Source organism: Etheostoma cragini, chromosome 11 (genome assembly GCF_013103735.1).
Source record: "Etheostoma cragini isolate CJK2018 chromosome 11, CSU_Ecrag_1.0, whole genome shotgun sequence".
In the NCBI taxonomy this organism is placed as follows: Eukaryota; Metazoa; Chordata; class Actinopteri; order Perciformes; family Percidae; genus Etheostoma; species Etheostoma cragini.
This window is the reverse complement of record NC_048417.1, coordinates 12242388-12257510: the sequence shown is the minus strand read 5'-3', so window position 1 is coordinate 12257510 and position 15123 is coordinate 12242388. Positions and strand designations below refer to the sequence as shown.

General features: G+C 43.2%; 1 protein-coding gene across 6 annotated transcripts in view; it reads left to right on the top strand.

The window, feature by feature from the left end:
- The window catches only part of myo16 (myosin XVI), a 95562-nt gene that overhangs the window by 72761 nt on the left and 7678 nt on the right, over positions 1-15123 (top strand). For 4 of the 6 annotated variants that reach the window (XM_034886246.1, XM_034886248.1, XM_034886244.1 and 1 more), the window contains exons 28-34: positions 2770-2872; positions 3575-3671; positions 3787-4060; positions 6360-6742; positions 6843-8093; positions 10312-10467; positions 11206-11291. In XM_034886246.1, the coding sequence (XP_034742137.1) occupies positions 2770-2872; positions 3575-3671; positions 3787-4060; positions 6360-6742; positions 6843-8093; positions 10312-10467; positions 11206-11291 (2350 nt within the window). Of the gene's footprint in view, positions 1-2769; positions 2873-3574; positions 3672-3786; positions 4061-6359; positions 6743-6842; positions 8094-10311; positions 10468-11205; positions 11292-14302; positions 14408-15123 lie in introns of all 6 variants that reach the window. The other 2 variants (XR_004658600.1, XM_034886245.1) reach the window with 2 other exon arrangements.

The window sequence follows — 15123 nt, the reverse complement described above, 5'->3', positions numbered from 1 at the left end:
AATTACGTCATCACGCGTTGCTATAGTGACCAGCCACGCTGAGGCTTTACTCAATCTGCAATGGAAAACGGAAGTATATGGGCCGAGGCGAGCCGAGGCGAGCCGAGGCAAGCTGTTACCAGCAGTGGAAAAACGCCATAAGACACCGATGTGCCCAACCCAAGTGCCATTCATCTCTCTCTCTCTTTCTCTCTCTCTATTTCTGCAGAGTGGGGGTGGACTACCCTGCTGTCTTCACAGAGCTCTTTCTCACTCAATCTCTTAACCTTTCCTTACATGATCCCTCTATTGCACCGCCATTTTGTTTAATTTTTCTTTCATCATCCTGCCTCTTCCTTCCTGACTCCAACATTGTTTTAATTTTTTCATTGACTGAAAGGAATTAATTTTATTTCAATTTGTATCTTTCCTTTTTTCTCCGCCAGTTGTACTCACACTCTATCTCAATTGTGTTGTGTTTTTGAATCTTTTTCACTTTCCTTTCGTCACTATTTCAGAACAGGCCTCGGCCCTTGACTAATCAAACAGACAGGGCAATACATCACCCATTAATCTTGAGTTTGCTATATTCTCGTGAACACAAACACACACTTGTACACTGGAACCAATGCGGCCACTTCTCTAAGTCAAAGTGGCTGCCTGAAGCAAATTACATTATTGGCCTGGTAACCAGAGTGATTTATGAGGAAATCTATTTTACTGTTGCTTTTATTTGTCATATATGATGTGTTTTGTGGCAAGATTTATTTTCCGCCAATGTGTAAGATCAAATACTGCTATTTGAACCTTGTTTCTTACTTCAGTTCTTTATGGTTGCAAAGATGAGAAAGTGGCATTATTCATAGCGCGTGTTACAAATGCAGCTTTCAATCATTTAAGTCATGTTCTCTATATGGACCGTTTCAAGTCCTCAATACCTCCACTGGTGGATAAACACACACAATTGAAGGTTATTAAGTCACTTACAGAAAAATAGCCACCATTTCAGACTAATCACCAGGATGAAAGTCAACAGAGCCAGTTGGATTTGAGAACGCAGCAACTGAAAGTGTGTGATAGATAGGAGCAGCTTCAGAGAGGAGGTGAGATGTTTAAATTCCAGCTGCATTACCACCTTTTTGACGCTCAATAACAGTGAGCTGATGGCCTGTTGGTCACAGAGAAGCCCATTAGAGCCCCGTAGCCTTCGATTTAAACTCTTATCAGAGGTATTATTTCACTTCTTTGACTCCACTTGAAGCACCCTTGGGTCTTGTAAAATCGGGTACCAGCTATGGTTTTCATATCCTCATAGGGAAGGTCATGGCTTTTACAGAGTTCCTTTTGTGTTTATAGGCCCAGGGGGATGGGGTTTGCTGTCTGCAGGACTGGTATTACCATACAGAGGGTTAAGGAGAGTTCAGACAGACCCCACTCACATTCACATGAGCTTACTTACTCACTATTGACAACACAAGTGGTTTATGCTTCCAGCCATGTGCTTGTTATATTTTTCTCATCACATGTGGCACACCATCAACTGGCTCTGCGCCTCATTCATGACAAAAGAGACCAAATACAGACAGACAGATGCACCGATCAACCGATATACAGTTTGGGGGTTTTGTATATTTGCTGATATTCTTGTTTAACTCATAACTGTGCTATTATCTGTGCACATATAGTATACATTGATGTTTAAAGGTTATACAAAAGCATTATAATATACAGCAGGACTCCTGGACAATATGACACTGTACTTACTTTGTATTTATTAATTTAACATATTTCTACAGTAACTTTTATATTTATATGTAGTGTTGAATAATCCTTTTACATAAAAGAAAACAGTTACAGACATGCCACAAGACATGTCACAGTTTGAAAAAGGCACAGGTGTAAATAATAAAATGAATTATAGCTGAATTCCATTGTACATCCTGCCTCACTGTCCCATCATGGCTTACTGGAACCCTTGAATAGAACAGAGCTGTTGTTAATTTTATTAGTAACAACTGTGCTTTTTCTTGACTAGTCAAAATGTCTGCTGTAGAAACAAAAGTCTAAAATATTTGTGTGCCTTGTGACTCCATCTTTCTTAGATTTTTTTTTTTAAATTGTTCATATAACATGCTTTCTGTTGCAGCTATTCAAGAGTGAGTGTATGATAATTTTCTCATATATTATAAGTATAATATTAGTGGCATGCGTATCCTCAGCACCAGAAGAAAAACACACTTCAGTTACACCATTTTAACTCTGTTTGCGTTTTCTTCTTCTTCAGTACAAAAAAGGGCCCGTCAGAAGTAACTGCTTATGAAGGGGAGAATGTTTTTTATTCCAGTCACGTATTTTTTTATCTGGTCCAGGCAATCAAATAGATGTTTTACGTTTTATAAGCCCACTTCTGTCTCCCTTACACTACTCATTCATTCATGTGTACACATTCAGAATTTACACCACATACTTATTTATATGTACATGTTAATGTTTTGTGTCTATTTTCATTTTCATGTCATTGGGTTCGGTGTCAACATTTTTTGCTCACTTTCCCTTTCGCCCCCGTCGTCCCAGGCACAATCAAACCACTGTCTCCATCCAGCTGATCATTCATAGCAACAGTTGCCTAGGGCAATACCAATAGGAACAGCTGTTTGGCTGGTCTGCCAAATGACCCCACTGACCCTTGAACCCATTGTTTCTGAAAACGGGGTGTTACTATTGCCCGTCTACATTTTTAAGTTCAGCAATTCAGCTCTAATGTTTTACATTTTTATTTGTGTGTCTCAGATATAAAACCCTTGTGGTCCCAACTTTGGGAGACAAGAAGAAATTGTCACCAGAAGAGAGGTGCCGCTCAGTTCTGCAACAGGCCAATCTCCAGGGATGGCAGGTAGGGTGTGCGTGTGTGTTGCCTCTTTTTCTGTCTCCATCAATAACAAAAGATTTGCCAAATTACTTAATCCCTGACCCTCTATTTGAAAGATCCTATGGAATCTTTGACAACTCCTTCCAGCTGTCCTCATCACTACCATCCACCTCATCATCATTCTCCCCACACACACACACACACACACACAGCAGCATGGACCCGTCTGCCCCCCTCTCTGTTCTGTCTGCTAGACTTCTGTTGTGTCTGAGTGTGGGACCCTACAGGTCACACAAGCTCCCGCCTCACGCACGCATACACACTCCTCCACAATGCCCTGCAGACACCTTTTCATACCACTCTTACAAGTAGCGTGTGTTGGAATGAATAGTGTCTGTGAAAACATGTCACCCCCACAGTTCTGTGCTCCTGGCATAGAGCGACCTCTGTCACACCCAAACTGCCCTTTAAATCAGAACGTGAATGCGGTGTCAGCATGCAAACTCCATACCCTCCCCACAGTCCACACCCACCTATTATCATGCATCATTGTTATATCACTGCTCTACAATCTCTAAACTAGAAAGTCACACTTTCTTTTCTAGAGATTTCCAGCAAAAGACAGTCAGACTCCCAGAAGCTGATGGTGATGACAGTGTAGTGTAAAAAAATGCTTTTTCACATACTGTATGTATGATCAGATGACTTGTGTTGTTGTGTGTGTAGATGGGCAGCAGCAAAGTGTTTCTGAGATACTGGCAAGCAGACCAGCTCAACGACCGCTGCTACCAGCTTCATAAAAAGATCATCACCTGTCAGAAAGGTAATATCCAAAATAACAACCCAACAACCCATGTTGTTCTTTAGGGGCTCATCTGTCTTTATTTCCCTGACATCTCTGACGTCTCTGTCTTGCTCCTGTCCTCCTTATGTCTCAGTGGTGCGTGGCTGGCTGGCCAGACAGCGCGTCCATCGCAGGCTGTCATTGCAGCAGAAAGAGGAGTACAGTGTGCAGCGTTTCCTGCAGGGGGCAGAAGACATGGGGCTGCGAACCTACGACCATTTAGTCATCCAAAATGCATCAGACATCGCACGAGAAAGCGACCGCCTGCGCTGCCATGGCAACAGCCTTCTCAACAACCTTGGCAACAGCCCACCCCTTGGTGAGAGGCCTGAGCCAGTGGGCGAGGAAGAGGATCAGCCTGTCAGAAGGTAAATTAGCAACACCTTACACGCTTTCATTCAGATACAAAGGCAAAGATACGTAAATATTTAAGCAATGTCAATGTGCGGTTATTATACTTTCCCCATTTTTCATTTGTATTTCTGATGTCATTTTATTCCCGTTCTCGCTAAATATGCATTTGATTAAAAAGTTAGAGTGTTGTTTGGAGGGATAGGCTTGCACCATGCTATGGGTTACTTTGTACTAATGCAACCAATCGAGACAATATTCTCCCTGAAATAAGGCTTTTATTACTAACTGTATTATAATTCATAATACTAAATGTGAGGGCTTCATGGTGACAGTAAGTTTTATGTAGTCAGCCTGGTAAGTTGACAGACTGCAGTTACTGCCATTTACAGTATTTATGACTGTATGAAGGAACAATTTGCAAGTGTGTATGAGTGTATGTGTGTTCATGTGTATGTGTGCTTCTGCTTGTGTGTGCCCATGTCTCGCAACCTTTGTTGTTAGTGATGTCATTGTGTCCATGTGCGCTGCAGGCTTTCAATTGTATGTTTCATGATGGATAGTCAGATAATGACCTGCGTTATCAGAGTGTATTAGTATGGAGTGGCACCTATGGGACACTTTCCTTTTCTCCACCTCAACTATTTCTAATATGCCTGGAGAAAATTGAATAACCCTAAAGGGGTAAATTAGAAAGGGTTAAAAAAAAGAAAAAGAAAAAAAAGTTCACTTTCATTTTAGTGTGTCATTTTTCTACTGTTTGAAAACTACAGTCTTGTTTAAGGTAGTACCTGAAATGTGACTTATACATTACAGCACTACTAAACCTGTGAATTTGTACATATAATATATTTTATATCCTCTATGGTACGCTGCATAATACATTTTAATTTTATTTTTCAATGGCATCTGTTTTGTCAGTGCAGAAGAAGCAATACCATTTGTGATCTGATTGTTGCTTTTGTCACATAATACCGACTTTCATCTCATCTTGTCAATGATTGATTACTAATATGCTAATGTATCAAGGCTTTCTGATAAATTGACAAAATATGTGTTCACTACATTTTTCTTAAGATCGGTTGCCTAAGGTACAAACACATACAGGTTTTGTGCTTTTCATCTTCTTAGACAAACATAAAGCTTTAAAGCACCTGTAAAAGTAAATACAGTGGAATTAAATACTTATTCTATTATAGCATGCAAGCAATGACCACAGTTAAAAAAACGAAAATGTAAAAAGTCACAACAATGCAATGACATTTGTAAAACGTTTTGATCAATTTCAATTATCAAAATTGAGTTTTAACATTAGGATAAAGCAATACATCCTGAAAGATGAAAGTGAACATAAACACACATGATTTCTGTGTCCTCTGTGTGTCTTTGTGCATGTAACATCTGCTGCTGAGACGGAAGCACAAGGAGGCTTCCACCAGAAGGAGGGGTGTCAGTAGGCCAACTGGGAGAGGAGTTGCAGTTGCCATATTGTAGAGGGGATTAATACTCACCAAAACTCAGCTAATTTCTTCAGGTTTTTAAAATACACACGTTTTGCCACCCTCTGCCTGCAAGCCTGAAACAAACAGATGCTTCACACAGATTAGCAAAGAAAAAAAATCATACTGGATGATTTCAAATTACTGCAAGGAGATTAGATTTAAAGGATAATCTCTTTTGTCATCCTCCAATTGGCCTCTTTAGTACATATTTGTGGCATGACAGTTGAAGCAGGCATACATTAAGTTACCAACATACTAAAACACTAAAACACTAGAACACTAGAACACTAAAAAAATTGGGACTGTAGCTTAAGCTTGTATGGCAGTAGCTCAGTCCATAGGGAGTTGGGTTCGGAACCGGAGGGTCACTGGTGTAAATCCCCGTATGGACCCAAAAAGTTGGGAGCGTGGATTGGTAGCTGGAGAGATGCCAGTTCACCTCCTGGGCACTGCCAGGTGCCCTTGAGCAAGGCACCGTACCCCCTCGACCGCTCAGGGCGCTGGTTCAGCTGGCAGCCCACTCACTCTGACATCTCTCCACGTGTAGTGCATGTATAGGTCCTGAGCATGTGTGTGTATTTCAGGCCTGTGTGTGTGAGTACTAACAAAAGTGTGTACACAGAGTGTAGTGCAGTAATTTCCCCACTGGGGACTAATAAACAAATTATCTTATCTTATCTTATCTTATCTTATGCTTCTTTTGTGAAAAGCATGATTCAAGCACTCATCATTCAAGTGGTTAAGATAATAAAAATGGTCAAACTATTGTTTTCTTTCTTTTAAGCATGAATTCTGTTATTCTTCCCATTTGTAGGGTTGTGGAGAAAAGTGGGAAAATGTATGATGGTCCTGTCAACGGGGGTAGTCGAGTTATTCGCCACTTTCGGTCTAGCTCGGTGCCCATCCCCATCGCCATGGACAACATGGTCCCTTCCTCTGCCAATCCCTCCATCAAACCAGCCTTGCAGCAGGTAGCTCATGCCAACGAGGATGGGTTAGGTGGGGGAGGTCTTTCCTCTCCTCGTAAGCAACCTCCGCCCAAACCAAAGAGGGACCCCAACACTCGTCTCAGTGCATCTTATGAAGCAGTCAGCGCAGGGTTGACGATGGCAGCCAAAGAGAGCCCCACTCCAGAAGGCTATGGTTCGCCAGCTGGAAGCCCGCCTAAATCCCAGCTATCCCCCACAGACCCTGCAGGTAAATCACCTCTACTGGTACTAGTTTTTTGGGCCTTGATGCTGCTGCCTAATGCCTTGACCTTCTTTGCATTTAATTGCTTCTTTAAAAATTCCCTCAGCCTTATCCAAGCCCCGTCCCCACAGTGATGACTACACAACCATGAGGAAGGTGCCACCCCCCAAACCTAAGCGCAGTCCCAACACTAAGCTCACAGGCTCGTATGAGGAGATCAACGCTGTAGCACCCCACATCCACCAGCTGCGTCCTGCTGATGTGAAGTTGGCCTTGCTTTCCCGTGCTGGGGGATTTGGAGGGTTTGGTGGTTTAATGCAGAAAGCAGCCTCTGTAGATGCCCCACAAGGGGTAGGCCTGAGCCTTTACCAGGGCCAAGACGAAGAGGACGTATACATAGAGATGTTTGGCTCCCAGCCACGGGCTCGGAGCCTCCAAGAGCCTCCTGATAGCCCAGAGCTGGCTGACTCAGAGGCCGTCTATGAGGAGATGAAGTATTACCCTCACAAAGATGGTGCAACTCCTGCCTCTGTGGTTAACAAGGCAGCCAAACTGGAGGCTCTTGGCTTGAGCCTGGTAGGATTAGGGGCATCTCCTCCTAAAATCGGGGAGATGAAACAGATGGCAGCAGTGGTGACAGCTTCCATGGACATCACTAACTCACAGAACACGTCCAACAGCGGAGCTCCCAAAACTCAGCATGGCAATCATGGCAGCTTTGACATCCCTGCTCCCTTCCCCAACTTGCTGCCCCACCGTCCACCTCTCCTGGTGTTTCCCCCCTCCCCCGTCACTTGCTCTCCTGCTTCAGATGAGTCACCCCTCACCCCACTAGAGGTCAAGAAGTTACCTGTGTTTGAGACTAACCTGAACTATGCTACTGGCCCAGATAGCCCCCTGTCCCCACAGTATGCCCGCCAGAGGGCTGACTCCTCCCCCAGCCTCACTGTCCTCATGCCAGAGAAGAAGTCCACACCTCCACTCACCCCTCCACCTCCTCCAACCAATGTCCCACCTCCTCCCTACAGACCTCCTTCACACTTCCCCTTCCCGCCCGAGGCTAACTTCCTGACTCTGACCCGAGCAGCATCTGTCACAGGGAGCTCGGACTCCGCCAAAACCTCGTCCTCTCAAAGGGCTAGCGGGGAACCACTGGGGAAGCCACCACCCTACTCCCCAGTAAAGATGTCTCGTCCTGAGCCTCGCAGAGCACACTCATGCTCTTCGTCTCCCCTGCTGTTCAACCCAGCCAATGGCAGACCCCTGACCAGCCCCCTGGATGAGCTCAATACTCTGTTCAGCTCTGGACGCAGCCTTCTGAGGAAGTCCACCTCTGGCCGCAAGATGAGAGATGGAGGTCTGTCAGTATTGCTCACACACAAGTGCACATACACCCTCACACACAGTTCCACAAATCTCATAGAAGATCACATAACAAAAACCGTTTTGAACACTACAACACCAGTTTTGAACACCACAACAATAAGATAAATATTTATCCTTCCTTTTTCAGTCATTGTTTTTAAATGCCTCTACATTCATGGGTGAGTGGTCCATTTGCTGTTGGGATAACTTGGGTGAGACTAGGCCAAACCACCAGTATATTTTCTAGGGGGTGGGGAGTTAACCTTTGCTTTATCATAATTTTTCACACTTCGTCCCATTTAACCCGTGTGTGTGTGTTTGTGTGTGTGTGCGTGCTATCTACTGTGATGAGGTCATGATCAAAGTATCAGCCTGCTCTGTGACACATGATGTATTGGTTACTGGGTGATTACCTCCTGTACAAAAGTAGTGTTGGGTTGTAGGTAAGTAATAACACACGTTTTCTGTGTTTGAGTGGTAGGGATGTGAGATGGACTAGCACCTAACAGCCTTTCTCATTAATCCCTTTTTTTTAGATTTAGAAACTCCTTATATTGATTCAGGTGTTGTAGCTAGCCACCCTCGTTGGCCCGTTTGAGGCAGTCCATTTGTTACAGTCTCCAGTGCAGTGCCCTTTGGCTGCTGTAGCTGCCTTCTAACATGTTACCTAATGAGCTAGCTGATGTAGCCCATTTAGCATCGCCATGCACAATAAGTATGATCTAGCTGTTTGTGTGTTACTATAGCTCAGTGGACTACATGCAGAAAACATACAGGCTCTATGACACTGATGCAGTTTGACCTTTGCAAAAAGAGGCCAAACATGTTTGTCAATGAAAAGGGAGGGTCCTCAGGTCAGAGGTTTCAAACCCACAAAGAAATGACTTTGTATTGCCCTTACAAAAGTGACTTTCCCATTGATACTGCGGCTAGAGAAAACAGGCATATAAGAAAAGATAGAAACTGTGGTGTCCCATTGTGTTTTGTCCAAATGTACTAGTTACTTTGGCATTTGCTAAACCCTCATATTATTGTGTATCTGCTTGAGAAATAGTTATGTCATATGTCTATTAATGTAACAAGTTCAAGGGGCAGGAAGCTTAACTCCTTATAAGTGATGGTATGAAAGCAAGTGCACAGGCTGACGCACACTGTATGCCTCACATGACATCTTGCGCTTGACTCTTCGTCAGCACCTGGAGCAGCGCAGAAAATTGCTGGCGTCACGGAAATAGTGTGTATGTGAGAGGGGAACCTGGCACTGGGGTTCACAACCTTGCTGTTATTTTGAGTAGGCAAAGCTGGCAGTCCTCTCAGATCAGGGCGCAGAGGGATGCCGAAGGGCTTAACAGGATGGCCTACTTCCGTTGAGTGTGATACCTGACGCTGTGGGAGTGGCCGGGAATTACAGTTTCTATCCCAGACATCTCTGTGAAGAGCAGCTGCCTCTTCATCCTCCTCCTCCCGTTCATCATCCTCAGGGAATGAGAAAACCAGAGGAATGCCAGGGGAAGAGGTTAGGTGGTCTTGGCAGGCTTCAGGGAATAGATGTCATAAGACACCTCGTGCCTTAACAGCACCGTACGGATTTCCCAAAATTGGATAACAGTCCAATTCTCCCTCTTTATAGTCTTTATTGTACAAATCCAAATACTCACTCTGTGACTCTTCTCAAGCATGCAACTGTCACATGGACTCCCTTCCTCTACCTGGCCTTTTGTCCCTCAGAAACACACATCTGCCCCATGGGACCTATTGTAGAGTTTGCTAAGTCTATATTTAGGCATCTTGTGACCATGGGGGGACCCGGAGGCACACAGTCTCAATTTGGGACAGCAGCTGACAAATTCCCATTCACACTCCCATGCATATGCGGAGCCACAGTCACTTACACATTCAGTGTGTGAGGGCATGGGAGCCCTGAGGAGCTGCAGTAGGGGCAGAGGCAGGTCATGGGGAGTCACCTTCATGCCAGACAGAACAGATGTATACTTTTTAAAAGGCTTGATGGAAAAGGGGAGAGACCAAGTTGAGAGAACATACTGGAAGTTAACACATGATTAGCTGAATATTACCAGTTAAAACAACAGATTCCCTGAACTGTTTTAATTGTTTTGTACCCCACAAATACTATGCATGATTTAATCTAAATATCTACTGTAAATGCCGTGCACTCTGACATGTACCGTGTTTTCCTATATTATTCTCAGGATTAAATTCTAATATCAATCTGCCAGGAAGGGAAGAATGCGGCTCTGCCCCCACCTCACCATCTCTGCAACTACAGGACAAGAATGCCAACAACCACACACATCATCACTCCTCAAGCTCCGCCCCCGTAGAGAACGGCAACCAGATCTCCAATGGTAACAGCGTATTGCACATTTACACAGATTAATCAAAAGCAAATTACTTATGTTATGGATTGTCCAAGTGGATCAATGCCAAGGGTGAAACAGATAATAAATACTAGAGCAAAAAGAGTTGTTCAATAAATAAACTCAACCTGTGGAGTGAAAAAAATTATAAAGTCCAGCCGGTTCAATACATTTTGAATGCATTTACAAATATATGGAAGTGCCATGTTTGTATGTAGGTGTGCACCTAGATGAGCAGAGTGTATAACAGAATATCAGGCTTCATACAGGACAAGGAATATGCTACTACTGTAATTTATATTATACTGTCTTAAAAAGTCCTACAATTAGACGAAGTCCACTCACTTGCAGTGAAGAAAGTAGTCAGGCGGGCCAGACTAAGCTGTTAACTCATATATTACCTTTTTGCCCATGTCACAACAAAGTCACATAATCTCACTTCATGAAGAGATAAAATGCTGAGATAAAAGCACTGCATGGCAACCGACGGGAGAAGGAATATTGCACAACATAATGAAGTGAGCTGAGTTGGAGAGTGATCGCAGTATTCCTTAAATGTTAAGAGTTTGACAACTACGGTGTCTCTTCATAACATTTCCTTATTGCATGAGAAAAAGCTTTTTCAACCCCCGCTTGTGTTGAATGGTGTGGTGTCCTTCAGTCTGTATCTGTCTGTGTGGGAGAACTTTCAGTCATACGTTGGTGCTTTTGATATTGTGTGTTCAGGGTCGCTGGAGGACGACAGTCACAGCAAGTCAAACTCCTCCAGCTCCACCTCTCTGTCCAGATACATGGACAGCCATCACACTCAGGTAAACACACAAAGATAGGCACTCAACAGCACAAACGCACACTAACCCCCAATTTTCACTGACTGCGGAGCGGCTGCGTCTCAACTCCATCCCAGCGCCGGCAGTCCGCGGCCCTCCGGAGCAAATTTTCTATTTTTTCCGGATCCCAGAGAGCTCCGCAGAAATTCAGCACATGGCAAATAGTGCAGGACAGGAAGTCGAGCACAGAAACAAAATAAAACATCCGGTTAATTTTCTAAATTAACCGGATGTTTAATTTTTAAGTAGATTTATTCAATTGTATCAAGAATGCCTTACACATGAAAATACATCATATACAACCAAGGATAAAAACACAATAAAGTCCAGGACTTATTTCCATTGTGTCCATTGTGTTAGTCATGGCTGCAGTCGTTCCGCACCGCATCCGGACTTGGTGGGTATTGGCGAACGGCGGAGCACAGAGCCGATCCGCAGCCGTTCTGCAACCGGTGGAAATTGTGGGTAACACGCAGACAATAACAACACCACTATATCAGGCCCGTTTTTGTTGTGAGTTTGTTGACATTTTGAATGAACAGTAAAGTGGCCTTCTTTGAACAAATGTATGACATGACATGTGACTCTTTCTCTGGCTCTGTAGACAGGTGTGTTGGTTACAGGATTGAATGTAATGTCCTGCACGCTTGCACACAAGCTCACACACAAGCTCACACACATGCAGGGCCACGCACACAAGCTCACACACACACACACACACACACACACACACACACACACACACACACACACACACACACACACACACAGCCTCTGATATAACTCCACACAGCCTCTGACATACTGTAACTATTATGACGAAGTAGAAGCCATCTAGAGTGAAAGAACATATTTTATATTTTATATATTTTATACATAAAACTAAGACACACCACAAACTGATAAATGAATGTATTTTGGAAAGACATTTAGCACTCAAATGACTGAACACAGACCTCCTCCTTAGGGATAGCCGGTCACAGTATAGAGACAGCTTTCATGTCAATTATCTTGTGCTGTACCTTTGTACTTTGTCTTTTATCAACAGAGGCCATGTTCTTTTTTGATTCTTTTGTCTTACTAGTCAAACATTAAACTAAAAAGATCCATCATTGCGTTGTGATTTATAGGAAGATTTACCACAGTATTATCGCAACTATCTGAGAACACTCTTCATCCTTTTTGTCTTGCCACTAAGTCATTTACCCGCTCTGAAGAAATAGCTTGGTGGGAAAATGATGTATTGGACTTCTAGCTCCTTATAACTTTCCCTTTAGATTATTTCTTCCTATTAAAGTTTAACCACCTGAAAAGTAATTACTGGCAGAGAAAAGACAAGATCTGGTAACAAATAAAACACTCACGACTCCTGAACGGCTAATGGACACAGGATGTGACTGCTTCACTACCTGGCTCCAATTGGCAGAGGCAATCATTCACTGTTCTGGCCTGTGTGCGTGCGTGTATGTGTCCACTGGCCCTGTCTCTTTGGCCCACTCCACTATCTTTATACTGGATGTGTTTGTATGTATGTATGCAGCTATTCAAAACAATTTCAAACTATGTTAGAAATGTGGCTGTTGAGTGTGGCTGCTGTTCGCGGCTGGAACGCGTCAAAGCCGAAAGCTGTTTACATTCGGCGAATAAACACATACTCAAACACAAATACATGCACACGTTTTTTCTCGCTCCTGTTAGAAAGATCATGTTCACAGGCTGGGCAGTGAACCCACAAACTCTAACAGGAAGTTAGATTTACTTAAAGCGCCTATCTTATGCTCATTTTCAGGTTCATAATTGTATTTTGAGGTTGTACCAGAATAAGTTTACATGGTTTCATTTTCAAAAAACACCATATTTTTGTTGTACTGCACATTGCTGCAGATCCTGTTTTCACCCTGTGTGTTTAGGGCTCCGTTTTAGCAACAGAATGAGACATCTCACTTGTTTTAGCTACAGACTGAGACATCTCACTTCTGCATCTTTGTTGGGAGTTGCACATGCGCAGTAGCTAGGTAAGATCACATAGCTAGATAATTCTTTCTCCAACTTTAGTCAGTACAAGGAAGGATTCGCTGGAAGACGTCTTGGCTAGTTACGTAGAATGCCTTGCAGATTTGGAACAGCTCATCGGAAGACTGAAGGCAGAGGACATTCAGAAACCTGTATCTCACTCAAAACAGCATGAATATTTTTTTTTTCCATAATATGGGCACTTTAAGACACTGGCTGTTGAAACAATAATAAATCTACATATGTTTCCATTGTAGCCAGGTGTTGCCATTCTAGCCTTTACTGCTTTGGTTTCATTTGGAAGTCAACATAACTTAAGTTACATACGAGGTAACCTACAAGGTGCATAACGGCTTCCACACTCTAAATCCTCTCCTCAATATTCTGTGTCATTGCGTTGTGTAGTATGGAAACTGATTCACATTTATCGCGGACTGCATCAGTCAATTAAGTGTCACTGCCAGTGGTGCACGAAGCACAAGAATGAACAAAGTACATAGTGTCCCACTTTTAGGGAAGCAAAAGACACATCATTCGCAAGAAACTGCCACTAGAGATGTGAAGGCACACTGTGTAACCACTTCACAATCCTCAGCTTGACTAAACATTTGGGGTGATTTCCCCTGCTTAAGGGTGCCTTTTTATAGCCATCAAGAAAGTCTGAAGCCCATTCCTGCTGCTAGTTTTCTAGTTCTCTAGTTTTCTAGTTCTCTCTTTTCTAGTTTTCCAAAGTTTTTCTTATATGTGAACTATTGGGCTGTATGGAAATACTCTCTTTCTCTCTCTCTCTCTCACTCACTCACTCACTCACTCTCTCTTTCTCTCTCTCTCTCTCTCTCTCTCTCTCTCTCTCTCTCTCTCTCTCTCTCTCTCTCTCTCTCTCTCTCTCTCTCTCTCTCTCTCTCTCTCTCTCTCTCTCTCTCTCTTTTGATTCTAATAAGCTTGGCTGTGTGACCCTCACTCCCACCTTTCTCTTCCAGAGGAGTCATCTCAACTTTTCTCCCTTTGGTGCGGGGGCCGCCCTCTAAATCAGTGAGGGGGGGTACGGGTGGTCACTCGAAGCCCTGCTCTAATGTAGGGATGTGGTGAGTGTATGTCATTCGTCGATGCTCTCCACCCTTAATAGCAGTGTTTTTCATAGACCAGTCATGATCATGACAGTAATGAGTAAAAAAGCCTCAGAAGTTTTGTCTGAGTTTAAGGTAATACTCCACCCAAAGTCTAATTTTGGAGTCCACTTGCCGTCCTGTGGAGTGGCTTTAAATAGTTTTTAGTTTTCTCCTTCATAGAGAATGGAGGCTGCAGTCATCTTTAATTCATGCAGTTAAAATGGAATCCAATAATAATCAGTATCAAAGGCAGAAACAATGTATTGAGAAAAATTCCTTGTTTGGATTTACATCCCTTGAACATGTGGAATCTTGGAAGAAAAGTCTTGAAAACCACTGCTTTACCAGGACATCATTTAGTTTTCCTGCTGCCATTGTTTACTGGTGTGGATCAGATGAACTTTTTGCCCTTTCTTCTGACTGGGATGAAAAGTCTGATCCTAGAATCAGTGATGCTGCTGCTGTTCCCCCCCACCCCCACCCTTTGTTTATCCCTTATTTCTAAAAGGAAACTGCAGCTCTTGGGTTCAGCCAAACTCCACATGTGTATACCTGCTCATCTTCACTGCAAAAAGATATTCTAATCACACTTTAATCGTTCCTTCTCATTTAAGGCTACCAGCATTGATTGTTGTTCAATGAAATAGTTTTTTTCTGATTCTAAATTCTGAAAATGTGTATGTCAATGTGTA